Raw genomic sequence first — 14,800 nt, 5'->3', positions numbered from 1 at the left:
TTTGTATTTTTGGGCCACAAACGCTTTTTTTCTGGTCGATATTAAAAGTATATACTTGATGCGTAAGGCTTGGTACTGTCTTGGAGGGAAGTATTATGGAGTGGAAATTCCCATAGCGGTAATAAGAACGTCCTTTCCCGCCTATTGCTGTTAGAATTACCCAGACTACCCCGGTTTTTGGTCGGACGTCAGCTTTATCTGCCATCATTCTGGCTTGATGACGTCCGACCAAAAAGAGCATGATGGGAATTTAACAAAGCCGCAGGTGGCGCCCAACTTTTCCACTCCAGAATACTTCCCTACTCCAAGGTACTGTCCTCTAGGTCGCGTTATAGATGGCCCATCGCTTTTTTTAGTATGGGGTTGGGGAGGCGCCGCGCGCCCCCAGCGCTTGAGCGGCGCCAATACGGGGAATCTCATAGTGCGTCTTGGAGGAATAAAACAAGTATACAGGAGTTGCGGAGAGCTGCGAAATCGGTTTCGTCAGTGACCGTGAACTCGCGCGAGACGGAAGGGTTCAAACGTGACTAGCGCCAACTGCATACGGAATTTTGCAACTATTCTCATTTTATAGCATTGTTTTCGCTCCATGGTTTGCGCCTTACCGCAACTGATGGAGCCCGATTTTTCTGAGGTCACGTGCCAGAAAAGGGTAAACGCTTCGTAACAAAATAGTCAATTGGAAAGCTCTCAGTATTAGGGTACGAGTTTAAATTATTTTTGGATCATGCCACCAGGTACGATTACAGAAGGCCCACCGTTAATGCTCGGAATGGGGCTGGGGCGCGTCAAAAAAGTGGTGTCGACGGATACACGACGGAACTATTTTTTAGAAAAACATTACTAATCCCCTAAAATGACTACTTTTTAAAATTAAATTAATTAAAAAAATTAACAATTGCGGCCCAAAAAAAATAACTTCGTAATCTACGCGTCAAGCGCTACATTCTCAGTCAAAAAAACCGGTAATCCCCTAAAATTACTACTTTTTAAAATTAAGTTAATTAAAACAAGTTGGCAAGCCAAGATATACCTCTCCTCGGAAGAGTTTTTAATTTTCAGCGTAACTGTATCCGTGGTTCTGCGGTAGAACGCTCACCTGTCGTTCAAGAGGGCTCGGGTTCGAATCCCGGCCGATTAAAAAATTATACTACACCCAATGACAAAAAGAGAAGGCGATTTTGAAAAAACCTTTTCCCTGATTCTAAGAAACTGGGTACGCAGTGATTACGCTTTGCCCCGAACAGACAGACACGGTGGTTGTATAACCCCTCCTAGGGTACAAAATCCCCTCGGAGGTAAAAATTATCATTTGCGGCCCAAAAAAATAGTTTCGTAATCTACGCGTCAAGTGCTACATTCTCCACCAAAAAAAAAGCAAAATTACATGAGGCCGCTGTAGTTCAATTTTGCCCAAATGGAACAGGAAAATTTTATTGGGGCAATCTTGAGCTCTCAAGAATAGTAATGGAAAACGCTATGAAAGTGCTCTTTTGAGATCAATATGTTTGTGTACCCAGCCAAGAGTAATGACGAAAATAGCAATAAATAGACGAATTAAGCGGAAACTAACCACTGGCGAGAAAGTATCATCGTAATCTACACCCTCAACCAGGGAAAATCCCTGAGCAACGAGTCTGGCTTTATATCGTATTATATGTCCTTTTGCATCTCTCTATAGAGCATAAACCCAACAACAGCCAATGATTTTCTTGTTTTGCGGCTTGTCTACTACTTCAGTTACTTCTCTCTCATTCAGTGTGTTAACCTTGTCACACATGGCTTCCTGCCAATGGATACTTTGCTTAGAGGTAATCGCCTCCTGATAGGTCTGCTGTACAAGTATACTTGTGCAAAAAGCTGAAAACTCTTCATTATTGTAATCATTTAAAGTCGATACCAAAGATGTTGGCAATGTTTTATTGGAAAAATCAAACGCATTGGTATCCCATGACAAACCATTAGACTTTATGTACCTCTCAATTTCGGGTTTAGAACGTAGTCGATACCCATTCTAATCATAGCAGTAAACATCTACTCTGCCTTGGGACGCCCCACCCTGCCTGATAACTACTTCCCGTCTAATACCAGCAGGTAATACTGGTGTTATGGTGGAATTCCATGCGGTTGTAATAGTGCTACTTGCAGCTGTGCTGAGATTACTTGGATTGTTCTCAGCCAGTACCAGAAGTTGGTGTACATTTTCCATTGGTATAACCACTTCGGTTGTCTCCTCCTTGACCGTTGGTAAGTCTTGTGCCTGCGGTACTTGGGTTACATCATCATCAAAAAGCCAGGGTAACCAAGTAGTATCGTGATATGTTCTATTATTAGTAATGTAATCAATACCTCTTCTCCCCTCATCAAATCGGACATGCATTGTTTAAACAACTATATTCTCGTTGGGATACCAAATACGATGTCCTTTGGTATTAATTGCATAGCCAACTACTACGCCAAGTTTAGCTCTAGGGGTGAACTTATTCTTCCGTCGCTGGGAAGGAATATGCACAAAGGCCAAACTTCCAATCCATTTGACATGCATGGCACTTGGTTTTCTACCCATCCAAATCTCTAGAGCAACCTTGTCTTTCAACTTTTCATGCTTGGCATGATTTTTAACATACGCTGCAGTCAATACTAATTCAGCCCACAGCTTAGCAGGCCAATGCCCTTCCATAAACTGCAACCTTGTACCTCTTCGTGGTGGAAGGGAGTAACAGGTGGAGGGGCAACCCTTCATGCTGGCCAACTAAGGCTCTGCTTCTTCCTTAAGCTAAGGTGGGTGGTATCGTGCTGAGGGCTGAGTGGTACCGGGGAAGCGAAATTACGGTATCGTGAACGATCCCCTCGGGGAACCAGGCGACACCCCGTTGTATTTTAGCCTTCCGCCCGGACAGAGGATTCAGGGCGGTGACCTTCTACTTTCCTCTTTTCTCGTGGGATCTTTTATGAATTCCAATAACAAAAAACAAAACAAAAAACCATCGGGCAAGGGTCTGTCTTTGACAGCACCCTGCTCTAGCCAGGGGAAGGGTGTATCTCAGGATACTACCCTCCCTTCCACAAGTTCAGGTCGTGGGTCTGTCGTGGAGGATACCGAGCCCATGGTGCTAGGGTCTGCCTCTGGCAGTACCCAGCATCAGAAGCCGGAGTCTACCAAAGACAGTACCCCGACGGAGGGAAGCAAGGTAAGTGCTTCCAATGCTCGTACTCGCAAGAGGAACAGGCGTCGTAAGACAAACAAGAAGGTGGCAGACGACTCTCCAAAGGGTAACTCCTCTTCTAACAAGAGAACAAGGGAGTCAGATCAAGACTCTCCTAGCTCTCAACAACAGGCTGCCAAGAAGTCCAAACCACTAACCTTCAGTGAAGCTGTGGGTTCGATGCGGATGGCCATCATTAAAGAACGGCTTAACCGAGGCAGAAATGGGCACCATCCAGCGTGGAGTTCTGGAGAGGATTGACGGGATACCTTCGGGTAACCCTCTTCCTCAATTCCTGCAATTCCAGCTGAAAGGAGGTGCCCTGGTTTACCTGTGTAAGGATGACTTCACAGGTAAATGGTTAAGCCAGGAGTTCGACCGCAACGAACAGGTTCTCCAGGGAACAAGGCTTTTGGTAACAAAGGCCAGTGACCTACCGAAACCTTTTAAGGTCGCTCTCCGAACGAGGGATGTCTGGACGAAGGACCCTAAAGTTCTTCTCATGCAGCTTCAAACTTTCAACGGTGAACTGAACACCAGCTGTTGGAAGGTGCTGGGAAAATCCGAGGAACCGGCTGCCATCCGTTGGATTTTTCTAATGGATGGTGAGTCGGTCAACGCCATCAAAGCGGCATTATTTGCTGCTCAGACAGGTTTGGATAGGGGTATCTTTAAGATACTCAGTCACCCAAATCAAACCTCAGTCGTAAGTGCTGTAGAGGGTGTGGTTAATCCTACAGATATTAATGAATCCAAGTCTAACGACTCGGTCATTTCCGGACTCGATGACCTAGAGCCTCTGTTCAGCGATTACTCGGAAGGGGATACGCTGACAGAGGACATCAAAAACCTCAGTGTCTCGGACGGTGAAGAGGTCCAAGGCATGGTGGCTCAGCCAGATGGAGCAATAGTGGGGGAGTCTGGTGGTACTAACCTAACCAGTGGGAGTGGTGTGGTCTCCACACCCACCACTGGAGGGGGGGCGGTGTCACCAGTCAACCTCGAATCTAGGCCCGTCGCCCTGAGCTTTAAGGTGGTTCAGATAAACCTGCATCGCTGTACTCTGTCGAAGGCTTGCTAAGGAGCAAATTGATGGTGCTCTTATTAAGGAGCCTTGGATTGCCAAGGGTAAAATCCTTGGTCTTGATAGTGCAGGTAATGTCTATTATGACCATAATTCCGTTTCACCTAGAGCTTGTGTATTAAATTTTCATCTGAAGGATGATAAGCCTAGGCTGTCATCGGTGCTGGATTTTGATTTGACTGTTGATCGCATGCAACATGCCATTATTGACTCCTACCACCGTAACTGTCCGGTGAAGTCTACCAACCAGCCAAGGCTAGTTCCTTGGTGGAACCATGAGATTGGCAGGCTTTGCAAAGTATCTAGGAGGCTTTTTAACAAAGAGGTCGGGTGACTGGGTTGCCTACAAGCAAACCCTCACTGCGTACCATAAGGCCATCAGCGAGGCCAAGAGGGACTCGTGGAGGAATTTCTGTGAGAATATCTCTGATATTCCCAGTACGGCAAAGTTAATGAAAATTATGGCCAACGACAAGACTAAACATCTTGATACTAGTAAGTTGAAAGATGGCAGTTCTTCTTCGTCGGGTAAGGAGGCTCTAACTCATATGTTAGATGTACAATTTCCTGACTCCAGAATTACGAACAGTACTGATTCGAACCCCCTTCCTATTAGAATTGCACGTACCAAAAGGGAGGATTGGGCGGTGGCGAATAAAATTGTCACGCACTCTAGACTTATTTGGGCAATAAAGTCTTTTAAGCCCTATAAGTCTCCGGGGCCGGATGGGATAATTCCCATTCTGTTGCAGGAGGGCATTGATATAATCTGCCCAATATTAAGTAGAATTGCCCTTGGATATATTCCTAGCACCTGGAAACTTTCTAGGGTGATATTTATTCCGAAGCCAGGGTAATCTAACTATCTCGAGGCTAAGGCCTTTAGGCCAATCAGTTTGACTTCATTTTTTCTAAAGATTTTGGAGAAATTGGTAGACAACTATATTAGGGGGGAGGTTATTTCTTATATACCTCTCTTGACGGCTCAGTATGCCTACCAAAAAGGCAAATCTACTGAGACTGCCCTTCATGGCATAACTAATTGCATTGAAAGGGCTATTAACTTTAAGGAAATAGCGTTAGCACTGTTCCTTGATATTGAGGGCGTTTTTGATAAGGTGTCCAGCGCAGTCATCATGAAGGCTGCTAAGCGCTTTGGCATTAATGACACTCTGTGTCTCTGGCTCAAAGCTATGCTGACGAATCGTGTGGTGATATCCTCTCTGCTTGGTGAATCCCTTATGATCGCCACCAGCCGTGGTTGCCCGCAAGTTGGTGTTTTATCACCTCTGCTGTGGTGCCTGGTTGTGGATGAGCTTTTGGTGAGGCTAAACAGGGATGGGTGTCGCTGCTTCGGCTATACCGACGATATCGCCATCATCTTTACGGGAAAGTTCCCCAACACTATTAGCGATTTAGTAAGAAGGGCTCTTGCATCAGTGGAAAACTGGTGCAGGGAAGTTGGTCTTACGGTTAATCCTAATAAAACGGTACTTGTTCCTTTTACTCGTAAAAGGTTGGAAAAATCTTTTAATGATATCTCCTTATTTGGGACTATTTTGAGCGAAAGCACGGAGGTGAAGTACCTTGGTGTTACTCTTGCCAACAAACTAACGTGGAAGCCTCACCTGGACTCTATAGTTAAGAAGGCTAAGATGTTACTTTGGAGGACGAGAAGTGCAGTTAGCAGGTCATGGGGGCTTAGCCCTAAAGTGGTCTTCTGGCTGTACTCCATGATCATCAGGCCATTGCTCTCTTATGCTGCAGTGGTCTGGTGGCCAAGAGTCCGAATTAAGACTGTGCAGAGTGATCTGCGCACCCTACATAGGCTGGCTTGTGTCAGCATCACAGGAGCTATGAGAACAGCCCCAAATGCTTCTCTAGAAAATCTCCTGAACATTCTTCCTCTTCATATTTTCATAGAGGAAGCTGCTGCTATGGTAGCCTATAGGCTCAACTAGAATGGTTGGTGGAAGGCGAATACTTGGGATAATAGCCACACCAAGATCTTTCGGGAAATTTCAAGTCAGTTACCTCTCTACCTAATGGGTTCTGATATGATGACTACGAAGCTACATTTTAGTAAGTCTTTCAATACTTATTTTCCAAGCCGTACAGAGTGGGCCAATCATAGTACCCTCGGGGCCAGAGGAGAAATCGTCTGGTTTACCGATGGGTCTAAGACCCGCTCTGGCTCTGGTTGTATTGTCTTACTAGCGATCCCGGCTTCTCTGAAAGCCTTGGTGTTTATGCTAGTGTTTTTCAGGCGGAAATTGCCGCTATATGCTTCTGTGTTGACCTTTGTCTTAAAAATAAGCTTCATGGTTAGGTTATCCAAATTTATTCGGATAGTCAAGCAGCCCTCAAGGCTCTCAACCAGTTTCAGGTCTCTTCAAAACTGGTTTATAGCTGTTTAAACCTCCTCTCGGAGCTAGGCACCAACAATAAAGTTCAGCTCTATTGGGTTCCTGGTCATCGGATGTACTATGGTAATGAGAGGGCCGATGTCTTAGCCAAGAAGGGGGCAGAGGCTGGGTTCTTTGGTCGTGAACCTGCCGTTCCTATCCCCTCTAGCATAGTTCGCGGCCTTATCCCTAACTCCATGACTGACCGTCAACTCAAGCTTTGGCTTGAGATGGATGGCCAAAGGCAGGCTAAATAGTTTATCTCGGGTCCCTCTAGGCAGAGAGCTAAGGAGCTGCTCTCGCCTTCCAAATCTAATATCAGGTTGGTCGTTGGCCTACTAACAGGTCATTGTCGCCTTAACAGACATCTTTACCTGATTGGAATCAGTGATGATCCAATCTGTATGGCATGTCAGGCTGAGGAGGAAACCGCCTCTCATGTGCTTTGTAGGTGCGATTACTACGTGGCCCAAAGATTCGAGCATCTTGGTATTCATCAGCTGGAAACTTCTGATTTCTATAATATGCCGGCCAAAAGGAGTCTCCGTTTTGTGTCGGATATTTAAGGTTTGGGTTTGCACAATGGACCTCTAGTCGACGTGCGTGAACGGGCATGTCCTTAGCCCTTCACCCCTTCATTAATAATAAAAATAATAATAATAATAATTGTAAGGTGGTGCTTTGAATATTAGCCTAGCTGATTAAAATTATTATTATTATTGTTGCGCCATAGTCATATGGAAAATATAACGCTGCAATAACTGTCTCCACGCACAGCACCGTCCCAATATAATCAACTGGTTAATGACAATATTAATAAATATTGTCGTTGAGTACATAATAATTTGCCTTTTATTATACGGCCTAGTGTCTATAGAAGAAGGTTTTTTTAAAAAGAATTGTAAAAATTTAATTTGTTTTCGTGTGTATGCCTAAAGAAATAAAAAACTCGGTCTTTTGGATAAGATCAAAGTGTAGTATCTTGTAAACAGCGGAAATACCTAATTATTAAATTAATTCAATTAATTCAAGTTGTTTGGCCGACCGTAACCGTTGCAAACCACAGTCAGGGTACCATAAGGTAGTATACCAAATGTGGTCGACCTAAGTTGAAAACTGTAGAATCCTATAGCGGAAAACACATATATATATATATATATATATATATGTATATATAATTAGATAACAAGGTTAGAACAATTTCTATAATCTGTATGAACTATATTTAATTCGTATGTGGTATTCACAATTTATTTAAGTTTTTAGTTAAAGTTAATTTTAATTATTAATAAAAACGTGGGATTATTTTTATTTACTAGATAATATAATTCAAAGACATTGGATATATCAAACTTTAAAAATACTTAAGAATAACTATCAATAAATAGCTTAATTAGTACCTTATTTACACACAACAAAATGGTCAAGACCAGTTTGTTTCAACACTTCAAGGGCTTATAAAATATTGGTCAAGAGTGCGGGCAAAAATGTAATATCCAAAGAAATAAGACAGTCAAATTAAAAAAAATAAGTATGCTGGGGAAGGTGAATCTGAAGGGTTACACTCTGCAGCGCTAAGGTAACAGTAGTTTTGTTTCGCAGCGTAGCGTAATCTTTATCACAAAACTAACATTCCATCGAAGAATGCTGTTGTTGTGTTTTATCAGTCATAAGCTAGTTATCAGCTAGTTTCAAGGTGTCTTCAGGGTTTCTTTGACGCTGCCGGAGATTCTGTTTGATATATTACCCTGACTACAAACATTTGGAGCTTTCGCGAAAAGAATTTACAAAGTAGTGACGTGCCAATCGTAAGTTTCGATATTTCCCAATTATTTTCAACAAAAATTAATAAACAGTTGAAGAAAATCTCCGAAAACGTGTACGGCTAACTTAAAGGAGTGCAGTTTGTTCAAGACAAAGCTACGTCTACAAGTTTCCCGTACACGTTTTCGAAGGTTGTCATCACCGGTTTAATTAAAATGCTGCGGGAGAAATGATCAAATGATCTTGGATTTTTGCGGGCTATGGTAGAAATTAAGATGAACAAAATGTTCGTGCGTCGCCGTTTAAGCCCTTTCAAAAACCAGTTCTTATTTCTTGCACCAGCGGCAAAGATAATAAAACGAGTTGTTTTAACTTCCAAGCTCTTGCTGTTGAGATTAGTTTGTTAAAGAACGCGCCAGTCATGAATAGGTAGCGTCAATTCTAGTAACCCGGGTACCAGCTATCACGAATGCTAAAGGCAAAACAGAAACCGCCATCTTAGGATAAACAAGTCGGCGGAACCATTAATTCAGTTTCATTCGAAAGAAGGTGGGTATGTCCCCGCTTTAAGTTTCAAGTTACCCAAACAAATTTATTCGCAGAGACATGGATGCTGCACCCAAAATCGTGTTAGGACCACCAGGGCTTCATTTCGTCTCTGCTGACGCTTCAATTACATTTTTCGCCTTCACGTGTTCGGAGATATCTATGAATCGTTTTGTTCCGCATTTACTGAAACGCGGGTGATATGGCACGCCAAAACGCCAAAAATGGGGTTACCTTATTTTAATGTTTTGTAAGAGGGCCGCCTTAATTAAAGCCCCACCGTTTCTTAAGTTTACACTTTAAAAATGGCTAATGTTAGCCGTCAACTAACCAATTTTGGTTTTTCAGCTTAAATTTGAAGAAATAAAACAGCGCTGAACATCGAAATATCTCTGGCGCTTTTCTTTAGGTTTTAACGCTATTAAAACGCAATTATTTCCTAGTTTTAAGTCTAAACCAATGCTTAATTAAATTTTAATTTTTTATCGACTTTCGCTTAATAATGGAAAATGCATGGCATTCCGGTTAAAATAGCGTCTGCTTCCACACGAATGCGTCCGAAAACGGCCGCTTGAGAGAAATAGGAATAATGCCAATTACGAACCAACAATTATTCTGAACCATAGAACGTCACTACACGGAGGGAACGAATGAAATGAGCCGCAGTTAGTTAACTTGGGTAAAAATGAATTATGGATCACACCGTACCATAGCATATAGACTACAGTACTAAGGGAATTTAACCTTAGGATAGTCCAATCAATATTTGTACTTGATTACGTGCCATATTATTGTTTCTGCTAACGCTAAAACTTTCCACTTCAAATGGTGGAAATGATACCAATAAAGCAAGGTACACGAAAGTAAATAATATAGTTTGGACAGTTGGACTTAACTAAATATAATATGTGAAAAGGATATTATTTATTGATTTTGTTTACTTACTTTGATATTTTCTAGGGGCACGATGGGGCCCCCTTCGGCCCCCTCGCTGGCTACGTGCCTGTAACTTATAAAATAAGTTGTGAGGCCCCTGGCACATTTTATTTTGGGGGCCCCTCCAGTGGCGTAGGAACTTGGGTGGGGGGTACAATATACGCACCATATTTTGGGAAAGGCACCCAAACGCTTTTTTAAAGAGTAAAAAGTGGAGAGACAGCAAAATCCTCTTTCTAAACTCAGAACGTTCCTACGCACTTCTCCAGAAAAGTTTTGTGAGACAAATAGTATTCAAATAAATCAAATTAAGTAGTCTAATAACAACAATAATCAGCTAGGTTATTACCCCAGGGCACCATCTTAGGCCAAAGTCATCAAGCGACTTGGGCCGGTTTACAAAGCTTGAATCAACAGCTACCTAAATTTACTATTACCGTCAACCTCCACAAGTTTTTGTAGAAGGGGAAACAGAAGAGCTCGGGGGAAAACCCCCATTGGGGAGAGAACTGGCAAACTCAACGCGGAAAGAGTGGTACCGAGTTTTAACCCACTGCCACCAAATAGGATCGAACCGGCTCCTCTTGCTGCGAGGCGAAAGTGCTAACCACTCCACCACGAGTAGGCTAGACATTTTTGTTACGTGTATAAAATAATTTAAATTTGTTTAAATATATAGGCTTTACAAAATTTACAAAAAACATCTTTCGAGATTTATCATGGGCAAAATCTTGAAGAACTTCATCAAAGTCCAACTGCATTAGAATATCGCTTTCAATACTAAAATTCAATTTGGTGTAAACAGGGTAAGCAAGTTAACTGATCAGCTATTCTAGATCTTAACTATGGTAGAGAGGTTTTCAAAAGAACTTGTAGTGTAGTCCCCCTACGCTCCGGAGAGGGGCACTTGTGTTTAAGATATCCCTATGTCTCGTCAAATGTGTTCAACATATTACTAACACGTTAATATTGCAATCTATGTTAAACAACATGCCATTGATATTTAAGTACACACAATCCCCCTGATGTATAAAGATATATACAATATTAAATTTAAATTTTACCAAATTTTCAATCATCTTGTACATTCACTTAATAAACTCAAGAGTCATTTTATCGAAAATACATTTTTCGACTTACCTGTTTTTGGAAAAACGGTAGAAAAACGTAAACTCGTTAATTTAAATTAGTTTTTTAGTGAAACCGAATTTCTCGAGGTACCTGGTTTTGGAACTATGGTAGCGAAACGCGAACACATCAATTTGAATTAGTTTTCAGGCAAACCGAGTTTTCCGAGTTTCCTGAGTTTGGATGTAAGGAAGCGAAACGCAAACATGTTAATTTAAATTAGTTTTTAGATAAACTTAATTTTAAAGTTACCTAGCTTGGGAAATAAGGTAGGGACCGCGAACAATTTAATTTAAATTTAATTTTGGACTAACCGAATTTTTCGTGTTACGTGGTTTCGGAAATAAGGTAGCCACAAATCTCATTTAAAATTAAAATTTGTAATGCTACCGAAAACGAAAATCAGAAATGATCAATACTAACTAAAAATATAATTTGCAACAAAGCTAGTCTCAATTTTATAAAAATTGTCGTTTAAAAGTCGATAATTCCAAAAAAATTACTTAAATGGGCAACCTTTACGTCTCCTAGTGCCAAAATGAATATTGGTCTATTGAGGATGCTTTATTTTCTGTCAAATTACCTAATTTTTGAAGAGCTAGATTCGGCTTAGCACCTTGGATTTGAAATAAAAAGTTAAAAAACATGAAATAATTCTTATAAACTTTTGTATTGAGAATTACCTTTCATGAAACGCATTCTGCTCAAACTATGAAAAAATTATATTTGCGCATAATAACAGATGTTTCTGACTTCAAACATCCTTTTAGGAGATTACGGAAAGCACTCTTGAACTCACTCGCCCACACAATTCAGTCAAATATCGAGGTTAAGCCAGCACCAGAAAAAGACCAGAATACGTGTAGGGGGAACTTGGAGGAGGTACATACCAATGCACGCCTACACTCCTACAAGTTCATTCTCTCTGCTTTTTAAATTAGATTCAACGGCTTACTAATATTTATCTGGTAAAACTGGGCAAGGGCTTTTACCAAAGCACTAGTAGAGTCCAATCACTTTTTCTACCTTCGCGTACCCTAGTTTATCATGAAAATAGTAATGAAATGCATTACGAATCAAATAACCCGCCGAGCACTCTTTAAGTTAGTTAAACATGGACTTTAAGCACAAAGTCACCCTAAAAGGTATGTTGTGTATGGAAAACTGTTGGTATTAGAAAACAAATTATCGAAAAGGGAAATCAGCTCAGACTCTATATGCGTCGCAATAAAACGTCTAAGTGAAATAAAAAATGAGGCAAAGATTAGCATGCGCTTAGTCATTATAGCAATGATCAAAATTTAATAATGAATTGTTTTTTGTTATATTGGAGGGGCCCCACTTGAATTCGGTGTCATGGGCGCGGTCCCAACGGGAAAGACGGCACAGTAAATAAAATTTGACTAATTTAACTAATATCTAAGCTGTCCAAGACTCCAAGATCATGTATAAGTGAAATAAAAAGGGTTGGTTAAACGCGAGTTGTCGGACTGAAACACGGATTTTTTTGTTTTATGTACAAATTTCGAAATACAATAAAATATGAACCCAACCATTGGCCAATAATTAAGCGGTGTTATTTAGTTTTTCTGTTTGTTTTCTCTAGAAATAAAATTGTGATGAGCTTGACAGAGGCAACTTGGAAGGGTACAGAAAATCTGGATAAGGTGCTGCAGTTAATTCGAAATGGTGCCGACGTCAATGAGAAAGATAAATATGGAATGAGTCCCTTGCTTTGGGCGGTTGAACAGGGTCATTTCAACGTTTGCAAGGCTCTTCTTAAAAACAAAGCAAAAGTCAATGTCTTGAACTCCAGTCATTTTTCTCCTTTAATGCAGGCAATTGTTTATAATCACGTAAACGTGGTCCGTCTACTACTACACAACGGAGCTAGTCTAGAAGTTAAGGATATTTACGATAGAAGACCTGTGGACATTGCTAAGGAATGGAAACTCCCTCACATGGTGGAGGTGATCGAAAAGGAATTCCCGCTTTGTCTTCGACTCTTCCACGCAGCGCGTCAAGGGAACTACGATGAATGCGTGGCGCTTCTGGAGCAAAAGGCGCTACACGAAACAAGTCAGGATGGTCTCTACTGCCCGATGACCGCAGCTACGAAAAAAGGACATGCGCAAATTGTGAAGATATTATTGGAGAAAGGCGCGAAGATCATCTACAAAGAGAATGACGAAAGGAATCCACTGTTTCTCGCTACGAAGAAAGGTCACACGGACATTGTCACTCTGCTGTTGGAAAAAGTAGGCAACGCCAACTTTAAGGTCAATGGTGACACCCTGCTCCATTTGGCGACGCGAAAAAATCACCCAGATTTGGTACGTCTTCTACTCCAAACAGGGCTAAACCCAAACTCAACAGACAGCAAAGGGTTCCCGCCTTTATACTACGCCATCTTCAATGGTAATGGAGACATTGTAAATCAGCTTATTTATTACGGCGCTAATACTAATCTCACTACAAAGAAATTAGAGACACCGTTGCATTTGGCCTGCGAAGGTGGTCATCAACAGATTGTAGAGATTCTACAGACGAATGGAGCTAACACGGTTGCACTTAATGAAGAAAGAAATAAACCGATGGACATTGTGAACAGAAAATGTTTTGACACTCAAGAGATCATGGGTGATATAAACACTTTGTTGATACCTCCCGAATCAGCCAATTTAACACCAGTTGCAAAGGGTGCCACCAGTGAAGGACGTTCAGAAAAAGGTGGGGATCCGACTGTAAATAAACGTGACAATTCCGATGACGATTCGGACAGTGACGCAACAGTCGAGTACCCGTTGTCCACAAATGGCTCGGTGAAACAAGATTTAAGTAGTCGAATCTTGAAAGACACTGACGTGGAAGAGCTCAACGTCAAAGTGTCTGAACTGTCGGCCGTAGTTTTGGAACTCAACGAGAACACGGTTAACTTGGTAATTGCTGAATCCGATTTGGCCCTTGAAAGAGACACTCTGCGGAATTTGAATCGAAAAATGGACAATAATCGAATTTGGAAACGGTTCAGAGCAAAAGATTTAAAATCTCAGCTCGCCTACGAAAGTGCTCTGGAGCAGTTAACGCAAACAGTGGCTGAAAGCAAACGGAAACAGGTGGAACTCGAAGAGGAAGTGGATAAATTCCAGACGGAGATTCCAATTTCGAAAACTAATTTAAAAAACGTTTATCGAGAATTAACTCGAATTCTGAATAAAATCGAAGTTGTTTGTATTTGCCAGTAACGATTTCAGTTCGTTCAGATATTTCAATATGTGAGTTAAGCGATAGAACTTTAATTCCGTATACAGAAACAAAACTAAAAACTTATTAAAATTTTATGTTTGATCTTTTTTTGCTATGTTGCTTGAATTAATTTCCATCTGAAGGGAAACAAACTTTTCATATAATGAAGATATTTTTACAGTTACAAACCGTTTTTTAATAAATAATTTTAATTCGATCCGCACGAAAGGAGAAACGTAAGTAAGTTAAATAAACGCAATGAATAAATTAATGTAGCTAATTGGTAAGAAAGGTAACACAACAGGGTCATTATCAACACCTCTTTTGCACTGTTTAGAATAGGTACCGTTGCTTAGATCCCCTGGGTCTGCTTAAACATCTCACTTATAAATAGGTTGCACCATGAAATTATCACTCCCAGATAAGTAAATTTATTTGTGGCTGAGAGGACTTTTACGCCAAGTGGAGCTCGTGAACCTCACAGG

At 41.2% G+C, this 14,800-nt stretch overlaps 1 protein-coding gene across 2 annotated transcripts; it reads left to right on the top strand.

Annotated features, from left to right (window-relative positions):
- Window positions 1-8,424: 8,424 nt before the first annotated feature.
- LOC149963106 (uncharacterized) lies at window positions 8,425-14,425 on the top strand. 2 transcript variants are annotated; one of them, XM_090170478.1, is made up of 3 exons: window positions 10,495-10,562; window positions 10,621-10,747; window positions 12,676-14,425. In XM_090170478.1, the coding sequence occupies exon 3, from the start codon at window positions 12,689-12,691 to the stop codon at window positions 14,312-14,314; it is 1,626 nt and encodes a 541-aa protein (XP_090026604.1). In that variant the 5' UTR covers window positions 10,495-10,562; window positions 10,621-10,747; window positions 12,676-12,688; the 3' UTR covers window positions 14,315-14,425. The 2 variants fall into 2 exon arrangements, with proteins under 2 accessions (XP_090026603.1, XP_090026604.1); XM_090170477.1 differs by lacking the exons at window positions 10,495-10,562; window positions 10,621-10,747 and adding an exon at window positions 8,425-8,503.
- The last annotated feature ends 375 nt before the right edge of the window (window positions 14,426-14,800 follow it).

Source organism: Leiobunum rupestre, chromosome 1 (assembly GCF_980474605.1).
Source record: "Leiobunum rupestre chromosome 1, qqLeiRupe1.1.hap1, whole genome shotgun sequence".
Taxonomy (NCBI): Eukaryota; Metazoa; Arthropoda; class Arachnida; order Opiliones; family Sclerosomatidae; genus Leiobunum; species Leiobunum rupestre.
The sequence above is the reverse complement of the archived record's forward strand: the minus strand, read 5'-3'. Positions and strand labels throughout refer to the sequence as shown.